General features: G+C 42.0%; 1 protein-coding gene across 1 annotated transcript in view; it reads left to right on the top strand.

The window, feature by feature from the left end:
- Positions 1–8,848, top strand: part of LOC126336334 (uncharacterized) — a 1,038,948-nt gene extending 1,030,100 nt beyond the window's left edge. Inside the window, exon 9 of the mRNA XM_049999897.1 lies at positions 8,696–8,848. Within this exon, the coding sequence (XP_049855854.1) occupies position 8,696 (1 nt within the window). The 3' untranslated portion in view covers positions 8,697–8,848. The remainder of the gene's footprint in view (positions 1–8,695) is intronic.
- The last annotated feature ends 4,932 nt before the right edge of the window (positions 8,849–13,780 follow it).

Below are 13,780 nucleotides of genomic sequence, written 5' to 3' on the forward strand. Positions count from 1 at the left end.
CGATGAAGCAACTGTTTCTGCCAAACGACACTACCACTACCGAACAATGTGATGAACATCCAGAAATTCTTATGCAGCTGTAACTCATACCTGCACAGTTTTTGCTTATGTGGCGGACTCACAGATTCATGTAGCGTGAGAAGTTTGCCGTCCCTCTCGAAGACTCCGTGACCGCTGACATAATACAAAGTTATGCAAGGCGTAGTTAAAACTCCTCTTGTCAACCAAAGAAACACTTAGATGTTGTTAAAAAAAGGAAAAAATGTTGTTTATCATTCACCATTTACATTCGTTTTGCTAGCTGGAAACTACCTTATCTTTTGTACCGGCCACTTTTCCTGACAGCTGCCTCATATTTCCACTTCTCAACAGAGTAGATATCAAGGTGGTATGCGACCAGTATTTTTGTCAGCAGAGATACATGAAGAATGTGCACAAAGGTATGCATTAAATGTTGCAAGCATTGCTAAGCATTGTTCTCTTTCCTTTTGCTTTTCAGATTGCATCAAAAACGTCAGCTTGCACACAACCAAGTCATAAAGGAGCGGAACCATACATATATTTTAAGACTCGATAATAATTACGCAGTACAGCGTGCATATTGTATCTAATCTGCTTTGTCAACGGCAGACTATAGCTGACACATTGTTTTCTCATTGTACTTTTCGTTTGCCTCGCTTATAGACTGACTTCTACAAAATTATACCTGATAGGTGACCTCTAACTCGACGCTTACTGCTTAGCTACTGCCGTGTTCAGTAGTGTGTAGATTTCTTGGGCAAATATTGCGAAGAAAACTCATAAAGGATGGTGTTACAATGGTGGTAAAAACCTATACCTATAAATAGACAGTAATTACTAAGTATTAACAGTTGATCATACTCCCTCTCACGCCCTCCTCATATCGCTAGCTGGCGAGACAGCGATGTGAACCAGGCCCGGGTAGAACTTTTGGGCTGGATTCCCAGTCGTTGTTCTGGTACATAGGCCACTCCGAGTATGGTTTTTAGTCGACGTTCCGTGGTAGTTTAGGCAAGTGATCGGCTGTCCTCGATCTCCATCTCGGTAAATACTACACGCGAACAGTTAAAATAGAGCAACACACAGAATAAATCTTCCTCTTTTCACAGACAGCTGGTGCATACAATGTCCTTCCACCGAGCGAGGTGGCGCATTCATTAGCAGATTGGACTCGCATTCGGGAGGACGACAGTTCAAACCCTCGTTCCTGATTTAGGTTTTCCGTGATTTCCCTAAATAGCTGCAGGCAAATACCGGGATGGTACCTGTGAAAGCACACGGGCGATATCTTTCCCTATCCTTCTTTAATACGATGGGACCGATGACCTAGCTGTTTCGTCATCTCCCGCAATTCAAACAACCTATCAACGCTGTCCCTCCCTTAGTTTAACTGAGGACTGTGGCTACATGAAGGGCATATGGCACCACTGTCAAATAGAATGGTCAAAATATGAAAGTAATGGACCCCGCATAGGAAAGATAAGACGTTTTACACATCTTAGATTCATACGAAAAGAAGATGCAAACGGCAAAGTCGGCTAAGACCTTCCTTTTTTTTAGTCAACGCAACAGAAAAGCACGGGCAATTGTTTTATCGAACCAGTAGCTTTTTGAATTGGGTACAATTTATAGTAGCATAACTAAACTGTGCAAATCAATTTAAGAATCACTTTTTTGCAGCTCCGTAAATGTCTCCCATTGCGACTCAGAAGTTTGAAATTCGGCTCAAAGGTGCGTACAGTCTTCCTATGTAATGGTGTGAAAGCGTGGCGCACTGCAGTGTCACCCTCGCACTCGGTGACCCTTCAAACAGCAAGGTATCCACTAACGCGGAAAAAAACTATTGCTCAGAAGTTCTTGTGAAGTGTAAGTAGGCTTAATGACGTTACATTGACAACAAATTTCATCACAATTCTGAAGAACGCCACCGCTGACGTAACGCGCCGTGAGAAGGCCGCCACATCTCCTCTTGCCCTCATTTCACACCTTTTTTCTGACACCTCTGCTATGGAGATTAGAACCGCGATGCCCGGCTTTGGAATCACGCTGTTCCCTTTTTGGGTTGCAGAGGTAAACATTTCAGACACATCGCCGTTCGGAATCGGCACGAAAATGCTTCAGAGCGTGGCCTAAAGCGTGTCAATGAATCCATCTCTTTCCTTGGGGCATTGATTCCGACACATTTCGGGGTCGGGAAGACAGTTCGCAGTGTGAAGAGCAAAGAACGGCGTTGTTGCAAACTCTGGCGCTGCTGACATTTCCGCACCTTTCAGGCTTTCTCTAAGAACATCGTGGGGCTGCATCCCCATTGAACGTGATCTCACCGCTTTGTAGTGCAGCGCGACTGCAATTTTTGCTGTCAGGAAAAGCTGGATCTACCAGGAACCGTTCTGAACAATTCGATGAAATCTGAACGTGATCCAAAGCAGCAAAGGATGCTTATCATTTTCTGCCGTCCTGTTTCGCGCCCTCTCGTGGCTTCCCACCCCCCCGTCCCACCCACAATTAAGCAACACTCACACTGACAATCGCCCGTCTTTGTTGACTGTAAAGATGTACCTTTGTGGGGACAACTTGTGACGGAGTCCTAAACACTTACAGCAAGCAACCCAATGACATCTCTCCGATTCCATACAACTGCCTGCAGGCGCCTGGGACTACATCACAGGGTGTCTCTCTAAAGGTCATTTTTAAAATTCTCATTAATGCTTGGTGGGAGCCACCGAAGGTTTTTCTGAACTAGGGAAAAGGGGGGGAGGGACGCAACGATACGAACAGTACTATTACATATGACGTTAAAAGGAAATAGAGGAAAGCCGTAGCGTTTTCCCCCATGTCGGCTCATCGGTTTTTCACGTGATACGGCGATCGTACACTGTGATTGATGGCTGTGGAGCCACGGCTTAAGCAGTGTGCAATTCCCGCGCCGACTATGGATTACGTCAGCACCAGCCAATACCAAGCGCTTCACAAGAATTGAAATGTAGTTGTTGTATGAAATTTGCACAGTTAAGTTCTCGTAGACCAAGTACGAGTACATAAGAAATTGAAACTTTATAAAGCATCACGTAAGTAGTAATTTATGTTAACATAAACAGTCTTACAAAACGAGAAACGAAGCAGTGTCATCTATGGACATGGGTGTGAATGACAAATACATCGTTTTTATTGATGTTTTGTCGATAAAAGAATAAACTAGAGACTGGTAATTTTATGTGATTATACGTGTTACCGTCAGTGTGATATAATACCACACACTCTTGCAGTATTCTATAGTGCAGACTGCGCAAGCGACTCACAAGCAGTTTCCTTCACAGACAAATTGCAGTTTCCCGTATTCTGTCAATAGTCGAGCTTTTCTATTTGCTACAACTACCACTGATCCCACTTGAATGGACCTTGCGACACCGACCAGTCGCCGTGTCACCTCATATGAATCGCTGTTTGAATGGGGTATAGAGGGGCACAGGGTCAGCATCACACCGCTCCGGCAGCCGTACTGACTTCTCCGGGCCTTGATGTCGCTACCTGTCATTCAGGTACATCCTCAATCGGCATCACGAGGCCGAATGCATCCGTGCCAGTCCTCCATATAAATACCCGTGGCAGCTAGAAATTGAATTGGCGTTTTCCGCGTCGCAGTGAGACACGATAACTGCTTCTTAGCTACGGACACAGACACTTGAATTTTAATTTCATTTTGTTTCAGTTGGGAATTTGCGATCGTCGTACAGACTTCCATTGCTGCTACACAATAAGCGTCCGAATGGAGATCCCACTAATCATTACCTTACTTACTCTGTCTTGTCTGACTCCATTGGCGAGGTTGCTAACGCACGCTTCCATAGCAGCCTTCAATTTCGATGTAAGCCGGTTCGAATCCTGATGGTGGATGAAATTTTCACTGCTAGTATTTGGCCGACAATAGGAATACTAATGATGACTTAAAGCTCCTGATCACCAGTCTTTACGCCAATGTTCCGGAATAAATTCCAAACCTCTCCACAGTGTCTGACGAAGTGAGTGCACATAATACTATTGATGACGACACGTTAGTCGGACGGTGACGTTGGCGGCACAATTAATGGTATTCGAGAGGAGTAGGCTATGTGCTGGTATCGGGTTTCACAACCCCCTTCTCTCGTCATCATCGTACAATACAAAGGAGACGCTGCATTATAAACGTATCTCTTACATCCACCTACGCTTTACAAATACGCATACGAAACAAACTCTCATATATCCGTAAGACCTGGCTGGATATTTGGACAGTGTATTTCAGATAACAATTCATATCCATGAAATTTACATTTGAAGCCTGGTCCCACGGGAGCTGCGTGGACTCATTACCGTGCTTCAAAGGAAATTGTATACCCTTCGCCGTTCCAGCAGTGGACAATAGGATAACCAGCTGGATCAGAGGGGTCCACACGGGGGTGTCTACTTACTCCCTGTGGAAAGCACACCTGTGCTGAATGAAAGGCCTTTCGTTCACTGGGAACTGCAACCGCCGCTCACACCTAGGCAGTATGAGGTGACTCAGTTTCCAGTACACTACGTGCGATCCCGTTAGCGAAGGCCTTAATTACCACGCGCTCTTCAACTTTTCACAGTCGCAAAACGTCGCAGTAATTAACCTTTCCCCGCTACGTCTAACGCTGTGAGCGGCTTCGACTGGTCTGCTAATAAACAGTGTCTCAGCGTAACAAGACGTGCAACTTATACTTTCCTCGCGCTTTCCTACTGCATTTATTTATGTACACGTACGAACCGTTACAACTGCTATTTGCACAACCCTGTCCCGTGTTGTGTTTGTGAATTATTTCGTAGTCACTAAGACATCCGCACAAAAAATATATGTTTATAATTTTTTACTCTCTCTGTCCTGTTAGCTCTTTCAGTTCCGCTGATAAAAAAACAAAAATTACTTGATCATTGTCCCTCCATAACATTACAGGAAACAAAATCAGGCGGCTGCCCCCGACCGGGGTTCGAGTCCTCCCTCAGGCATGGGTGTGTGCTGTCCTTAGTGTAAGTTAGATTAAGTAGTGCATAAGTTTAGGGACCGATGACCTCAGCAGTTTGGTTCCATAGACCTTACCACAAATTTCCAATTTCCATGTTGCTGGTAATTTGAAATTAATACTTTATGAAGATAAAGTATTCGTATTAAACATATTTGTTTGTTGTACAGTGAATAAATACATACACTGAGCAAGAAGAATAAATCGGACACGTATTTAGGAATTATATTTAAAAGCTTCCGAAAATAAAATTAAAAATTAAAGTACCCCACTAGTGATAGAAGGAACAGAATAGATTCAAAATGGTTCAAATGGCTCTGAGCACTATGGGACTTAACATCTGAGGTCATCAGTCCCCTAGAACTTAGAACTACTGAAACCTAACCAACCTAGGGACATCACACACATCCATGCTCCAGGCAGGATTCGAACCTGCGACCGTAGCAGCCACGCGGTTCCGGACTGAAGTGCCTAGAACCGCACGGTCACAGCGGCCGGCACAGAATAGATTAATTTATGTCTTCTATGTTGCAAGTACGTAATTATGAAGAGTGAATATGGAAAACGTTTGAAGTGCCCAATCCAACATATGTTATGATAATGAGAAAACAATGTAACTCTGTTCGTACACAACTGCTTTGTATCCAAAAAAAATGAGACAGCATTTTGATAACACGGAAGTACTCTGCTCAGCATATCACCGCAAAAATAGTAAATAAATTACAAAACTAATTATTTTATTCAGAACATTCTAAGTGACATATCAGAATGATGACTGTTTCTTAGTGCCAATAAGGCAACCACCCAATGTTATTTACTTACACAAAAAGCACCGTTACTGGTTTCGAAACGGCAGGTTCATTTGCAGCCGGTTGTTCACGTGTATATTTTTTACATTAGTTGTCGACCATTTTAAATCAACTAATGTACACAAAAATAAATCCATACATGTATTATAAAAATGGATGTACGTATGAATGTACGCATGTATCTATGTTCCACATTTCGTCCTAAACCACTGGACTGGTTTCAACCATACTTGGTATAAGTATCGTTTACTGCCTGGAACTAATCGCTGTGGGGCTAAGAACCACGTAGATATCAAAGGGACGGGGTGAGGGTGTAAAAATAGTGTAGGTCACGACGTGCAAATCTGCAGACTTAATTACTTGGTTCAAATGGCTCTGAGCACTATGGGACTTAACATCTTAGGTCATCAGTCCCCTAGAACTTAGAACTACTTAAACCTAACAAACCTAAGAACATCACACACATCCATGCCCGAGGCAGGATTCGTACCTCCGAGTGTAGCAGTCCAGCGGTTCCGGACTGCAGCGCCTAGAACCGCTAGACCACCGCGGCCGGCTACTTAATTCGTCTAGTATTTGAGAATTAGAGCGCTTAGTAACTCGAAAGAAACTTTTGAACGTATAGTCAAACTCTGACGCAACTTTTTCTCTCGCAGAACACATACAAAATAATGAAAGGAAAAGAGTTTATCGCTTAGTACATTTTCGCTGTTCATGCACATAAACTGCCGCATCAAGTATGACGTTTTACTGTCTTCCTTCTTTGCTACTAACTCGATTCACGACGCATTTTGCAGACAGTGTTTGCATATACCACTTACTGTCCTTAGAAAATGGTATCATTTTACGACACATACTTCAGCAGCTGCGACACCGTAAACAATAAGATACGTGCGCCGGCCGGAGTGTCCGCGCGCTTCTAGGCGCTACAGTCTGGAGCCGAGCGACCGCTCCGGTCGCAGGTTCGAATCCTGCCTCGGGCATGGATGTGTGTGATGTCATTAGGTTAGATAGGTTTAATTAGTTCTAAGTTCTAGGCGACTGATGAACTCAGAAGTTAAGTCGCATAGTGCTCAAAGCCATTTGAACCATTTTGAAGATACATGCAAAACTGCCGCATCATACATAACCTTTAAATTTATTACTTCACTGCAACTAACTCCATTCACAAAAAAAATTCCAGGCGGTATCCACATATGCCACTAAATGTACCTAGAAAATCATATCATAGTACGACACACAGTTCAGGACGTATGACGTCGTAAACATCGAACATCGTGAAAAACTGCCGCATCATGCACGACGATTTAATTTAATACATTTTGAATACTAGTTGTATTCACGAGTAATTTTGCGGTCAGTACGCACCTCTTCCACTGAATGTACTTGAAAAATTATATCACTGTGGGACTTATTGTTCAGGAGATATTACGTCGCAGAAATTGAGGTGCGTGAAAAGAAAAGTGCAAGAAGAAATTAGATATAGATATATGTGAAAGATGAGTGAAGTATCTTAAATATGTGTGAAATATATATGACATGTGCGTGCTCTGGCAAAGCTGTGGGTAAAAATATCCTCCTAAACTCCTGCACCGATTTTAAACAAACTCGGTACACCTATTTCTACCTGGAAAGAATACTGTAGAGCTAAGAACAAGCAACCTCCTATTGAGGTGGAGGTGACAACATGGAGAGACAATGGGGGAGGAAGAAATGGACAGAGAGAGGGTGAAGAAAGACACAGACACAAATATGATGGAGGAGGAGATGAACAGAGAAAGGGGAGATGAGACAGAGTAATGGGAGAGAAGGAGATGGACAGAAAGGAGGGCGGAGGATATAGACAAAAAGAGGATGAAGGGGGAAATGCGTTAATAGAAGTAGAATAAATACAAACCCGGGTAATGCCGGGTACTCAACTGTTGTTGTTGTAGTCTTCAGTCCTGAGACTGGTTTGATGCAGCTCTCCATGTAAACGTGAGCAGCTGTATGAAGACTAAACTGTTGGTTCGAAACCGGTAATTTGTGTAACTAGATAGCATTTTTAACAGTAGATGGGTGCTGTTTTCTTCTTTGCAGGAATTAACTTGTATTTTGTACATAGCTACGATTTTTCGCCAAAATAGTACGAAGGTTTTGTTGCAAGTGGCATCAATTCTGAGGCACTACACTGTATTAATGGTAATACAAGTACATAGGGCATTAAGTTTTTAAGTAGAAGAGCTGTAGTGCCACTTGTCATTATTAAATCTTTGAAATCGAAACGGGAGCACAATTTGGCACAATGACCATGCGCCATCTACTAACGCGTGTTTGAAAGACTTTCTTCGTGGTTTTGCACCTGGATCAAGTCTACGGACACGCAAGAGTATACCGAGAACACAGTAGCATCGAAAATACGTTTTGTGAAAGAATGGCACTTCAAACGTTATCCATTTCCACTCTTCATATGTAAATGAATTTGTGTTTGACAACGTTTCTTGCAGAGGTATCTGGAGACACATTCAATTACAATTTGTTGTTCCCCATGTTGACTGAGTCCAGCTTCTTTACTTCGCTTTCATAATTAATTCGCTGCCTTAAAGATCGCTCCTAGCTCCGTACGCTGAAACGTCACATTTCACAAGGCCTAACATCGTCTAATCTCATTCTTGGTTATTACTGACAAGGCTTTTAATAACAGATTGAATTCCTAAACAGTAAATTTCATGTTACTATAACTTTTATGCTATTCACGAAGTACGCGTAACTGCTTAATCTGCGAGAAAAGCGAACATTTTGTGATTATCATGGAGTAACACATTTTGTGGTAGAGATTTCAGACGACGTTTGCTGTTTCAGAGGCTGTGTGCGACGATCGCTGGAGAGGGCCGCTTCCGTCGCATGTAGTCCAGCGCCGCGTCGATCCTGATTCATCGAATTTCGTTTACACACCTAAAAAATTCTTCGCGTTATTGTATTGTTGAATTATGCCAATATTCTCATTTTCCAGTAGTTTCCTGTGTTGTTCGAATCATGTTAATGGAATAAAGATGTTAAAATAACAGTAATCTTTAATTTTATTCATTTTGTAATATTTCAAGATTTTACACATGTTGTAATACCTACAAAATCTCTAACATTTTTTCAGTAGAAAACGTAATATCTACTCGTACATTACAGCTCGTCGTTTGTTTGCTGCAAGAGTGACACAATTCGGAAATTGGTAGTAAACTTTCAATTGCTGGCAGGGAAAGAACAGCTGGCAGCTACTCCTTGAAATGCTAGAACGATACTACTCTGCTTCCAAAAGTCAACGCTAGATAACCTTTGCGTCGTTTCCACACGCATTTAATTTAATGTTCTAGGTGGCAGTCATAGTGTCGCACCATAGTTGTGCTTTGACTGTTGTCGCATTAAAATTCGGTGGTTTACGCGAGGATCGTTGGAGATTGCGCTGGAATGTTAGCGCCCCAAAAGACTGATTGGCAAGTGTATTCTTAGTTGTAGCAACAGTATATTCTTCCCACATGTGACTTGAGTGGGTGCTAATTTTGTTAAATTAAAATTCCAATATTTTTATGTGTTCGAACCTCGGCTTCTGCAACCAATGTCGCGATTACATGGATGCGCTGTCATATTGTTTTGTAGATATTCATGCGGCTGCTGTATTTACCACGTGCATGAAAGCCATATGCATCAGTAGCCAAAGCATTGGTTAAAGAAGGCACCCTTGCATATCCGTCAAAGTTTTATTGAATATATTTTGAAATACGAAATTTTTGCAACAAAGATATTTCGAATCAAGCCAGTCACTTTCAGAAATGGTCTGCACTTCTTGCTGCATAATTCGTCCTTAGTAGAGGAAGATCTCACATTCGGGCTGCCGTTTCGGCTCATGTCTGACAGAACACTTCTGTACCACATAAAATGAACTCCAACCGCAACACCAAGAACGAGTTGTGTGACGTAAACGAAAAAAAAGACCATAGTGCTCGGGGTGGTGCTCTGTACCATCGTAGTACTTCTGCATCAGCAATTTGAGCAGCAGTTGGCACCATAGTGACACAACGAACTGTTACAAATCGCTTACTCCAATAGCGGCTCCGAGCCAGGGAGGCCTTGACGTGTGCATTTCACCGATCCCAAACCACCGCCATTTCCAACTGCAATGGTGACAAGCGAGAGCTCATTGGAGGGCTGCGTAGAGGCATGTTGCGCTTTCACGTGAAATGTGGTTCTGCCTCGATGCCAGTGATAGCCGTGTGCTGGTTAGGAGGAAGCCAGAAGTGAGAAGTGGGAGGGGGGGGGGGGGGCTTCAACCAACTTGTCTGCATGCTGGACACACTGGACCAACACTTGGAGATATATTCTCGGGATCGAATTCGTATGACAGCGGGAGCACACTCTTGGTTATCCCACACACCCTGATTGCAGATTTGCACTTCAGTCTAGTGATTCAAGCTGTTGTGCTGCCTTCTTGAACAGCATTCCAGGGGATAACCTGATAACGCTCGCCCACATACCGCTGTTGTTACCCAAAGCGCTCTACAGAGTGTCGACATGTTGCCTTGGCCTGCTCGATGACCAGATCTGTCTCCAGTTGAGTACATATGGGGCATCATTGGTCAACAGCTCCAGCGACATCCACAAACAGCATTTATCGTCCCTGTATTGACCGACCAAGCCTAACAGACATGGAATTTCATCCCACAAACTGACATCCGACACTTGTACAACACAGTGCATTAACGTTTGCATTCAACGTTCTGGCGGTTAGACCGGTTACTAATGAACCAGTATTTCACATTTGCAATGACTCATCTCGCGCTTACATTAACCGGTGATCTTGCAATGTTAATCATTTACGTATCTTACCAAAATTTGATTATTCTACATTAAGTATTTTTTGGTGTGACAATTTGTTTTTTTCGTCGGTGTATTTTGATTCACTATACCTCCTCTTCTTACATTTTGGGAAAAAACACCTCTAAAGTTCATGATCTTCAATCGACTCAAAATTAACGGGATCGATGGCCCGAGAAATCGTCACAAGAAACTACATTCATGAAGACAGCAGCTCTAGATGAAAGTGGCACTGGCCGAACGACAGAGGCAATTGGCTGGGGCGTGGTGGTCCTACGGTCGATTCCTACTTAGAGTTTGCAATTTTCTCCACGTGTATTTTCTCTCTATCGAAATTGGCAGGCGTAAGAGTATTTATAGGGTACGTAAATCAATAAGGAATAATAACAAGGTAGCTACATACATTTCTGAAGAACTTGAAAGGATAAAAGAATTACATTTTTAACCCTTTTACAATCACTCTTATACGCGCTGTGCTACACATTTAACATTCCGTCGGACAAGGCTTCACAATAGCAGTTCGCTCTAGAAACTCACCGGGAACTGCAAAATCACGTGGACCCAATAACGCTCCGTAGTGTCGTTCAAGATTAGCTTTCACTACCGATTTTTCAGGCGATGTTATCATGTTCATGATACAAATCAAAATTTATTCCTGAAAAGAAAATATTTTATCCTGTAAACCACGTCTTTTTATAATCGAATGTTGTGAATGAACGCTGTAGTTACTCGAAGTATGCACTCATTGAATGTTGGTGCCGCGAATTTATTTGCTTCGAATGTTTGTAACTAAGCTTCTTTCAGGTTGTTCGAAGGAATGTGACGGTATGTTAGAATGCATGTGTGTGTAGACTCTGTATATAGTCACGAAAAATGCTCAGTTTCCGTTGTTCTTTAGATCCCCTCAATTTTGAGTAGAATTTTATGGGTGGTTTCTCAAAAGCGGGTGGGTGGGGAGGTGGGGGGATCGGTTGCGAAATATACATGAGTCAATATTCTTACGTATTACGCAAGCTGCCTGCTAAACGTGAGCTAAAATCGTCTGGCTGCGTCAGAGGCCCTTCCTTGTTAATAAAATCTTTTTAAAATCATGCTATACAGCTTACTTGAAAGCCACGCGGGATCAGCCGATCGGTTTAAGGAGCTGCAGTCATGGACTGTACGGCTGGTCCCGGCAGAGGTTCGAGTCCTCCCTCGGGCCTGGGCGTGTGTGTTTGTCCTTAGGATAATTTAGGTCAAGTAGTGTGTAAGCTTAGGGACTGATGACCTTAGCAGTTACGTCCCATAAGATTTCACACACATTTGAACATTCGAACTTACTTGAAAGTTGTTTTGTTGTAAATGACCACCATCAGCTGGTACAAGTTTTTATTATTATTATTGTCCAATTTATCATAACCTGGCAGAACTTTTAAATTTGTTTTTCATGGCGAATTCATGGACTGCTTAATATGGTATTCCAATCAACCATTAAATTAATTTGTCACGCCTGTGGGAAATGTTTTGTGCAATGCAGATTTACTTTGCAATATTCTACGTAGGATGTTATCGTTAATAACAGAATTTATCTTAAATTTTTTTCAAATTATTTCTTTTCATAATGTCAGTGTTCAGGGATAGGACGAGGAGAGAAGATGGCGAAGCTAGCCTTAGAGTAATTATTCAATGAAAATACAGTAGACGAAGCTGGTAAATTATAATTAAGTTACACATAGCCTCTTATTTACAATTTATAGCTTATGAAATCATGATCATTCGTTCTTTAGGAAACGTTGCAGATTCTGTCCAGGACGCTGACGATATCATTCGCGTTGTCAGTGCAATGAGTTCAGTTGTCTGGAGTAAGATTTACAGACATCCATGTAAGTTCGTCAAGCAGTTCTTCTTCCTATTGCAGTGATGATATGTAGTAGCAGTGACTCAGTTTTAAGGATAGAAAAGTGAACCCAAGTACACGGCAGAAACAATAACTTCTGCAATCAGATCTGAAACAAAACCACAGAATCACATCACATAGATGAGATGTGTTTTGAAGACTTATGTGACGTCAAAACATTTGCAAATAAATATGGATCGTGTAGCTGTGGAAACACGTAATATTAAAGATTGAAAGTTATGAATATTATGAAGGATTCATCCAGTTCATTGTTATACAGACTATCCTGCACTGACGTTAATTTCAAGGAAGCCGATCTAATGAAGAAGAAGTAGAGCGCACTGACAGTGAAGTAATGTTCACCGCTGCACTCACTCTGTTACGGGTAACCGAGCCACAGCGGGAAAGGGTGCAGCAATTGATTGAGTCTGGATTACAGTTGTTTTTTTAAAACATTTACTAAAGACCAGATTTGGATAAAACTTCGGTCGCTAATCACCGCACAAATATTTCTTTTTAGACTGGTCCAGAATTACAGTATTAAACATCGAAACACCGAAATATCAATTACGTTCAAAAGCAAATATTTAAAAACAATACTTTCGTTCTGAAACAAACCATAGAAAGAAACCAACGACCTCTCAGTTAAATGAATAAATTTCTGAATTTAATGAAGGAACCAAAACATTTTCCCACAACAAATTTCAACTGTGTTTGCTGTTCGCAAACAGTAGAAAACTGCCTGTCTCGCACTGTCTTACGAGGCTAGCATACACATAGCAACTGACACCAATAGAAGCCAACAACAAATTAACAGTTTCACACTTTAGAAAAGAATCTATAGCACTAGTTGTTAATGCTCACTGAGAATTACGTAATCTGAGGTGGAAAATAGCTTCCCTGTTTTTTTTGTAAAGGACTGGTCGTTCCGGCCACTGGTCCATCATTAACATGTCCATTAGAATACAGCATTAGTCTATGTCAGTCGACAGAAATACAATACAGTATCGGCTCTTACACATGAAACATATCAGTATTATACATTTGCATAACCAGTCTCCCTGAACCCACTAGCACAGCTATTGTTTCAATGTTAATCATTCCAGCCACTGCCGTGGCCTGATTCCAATGTATTATTAACTGTTTCAGCTAGTGAACCTGAACCAGTTGGTTCCTCGTTACACAATACCGTACAGGAAATGTGC

This window comes from Schistocerca gregaria, chromosome 2 (assembly GCF_023897955.1).
Source record: "Schistocerca gregaria isolate iqSchGreg1 chromosome 2, iqSchGreg1.2, whole genome shotgun sequence".
In the NCBI taxonomy this organism is placed as follows: Eukaryota; Metazoa; Arthropoda; class Insecta; order Orthoptera; family Acrididae; genus Schistocerca; species Schistocerca gregaria.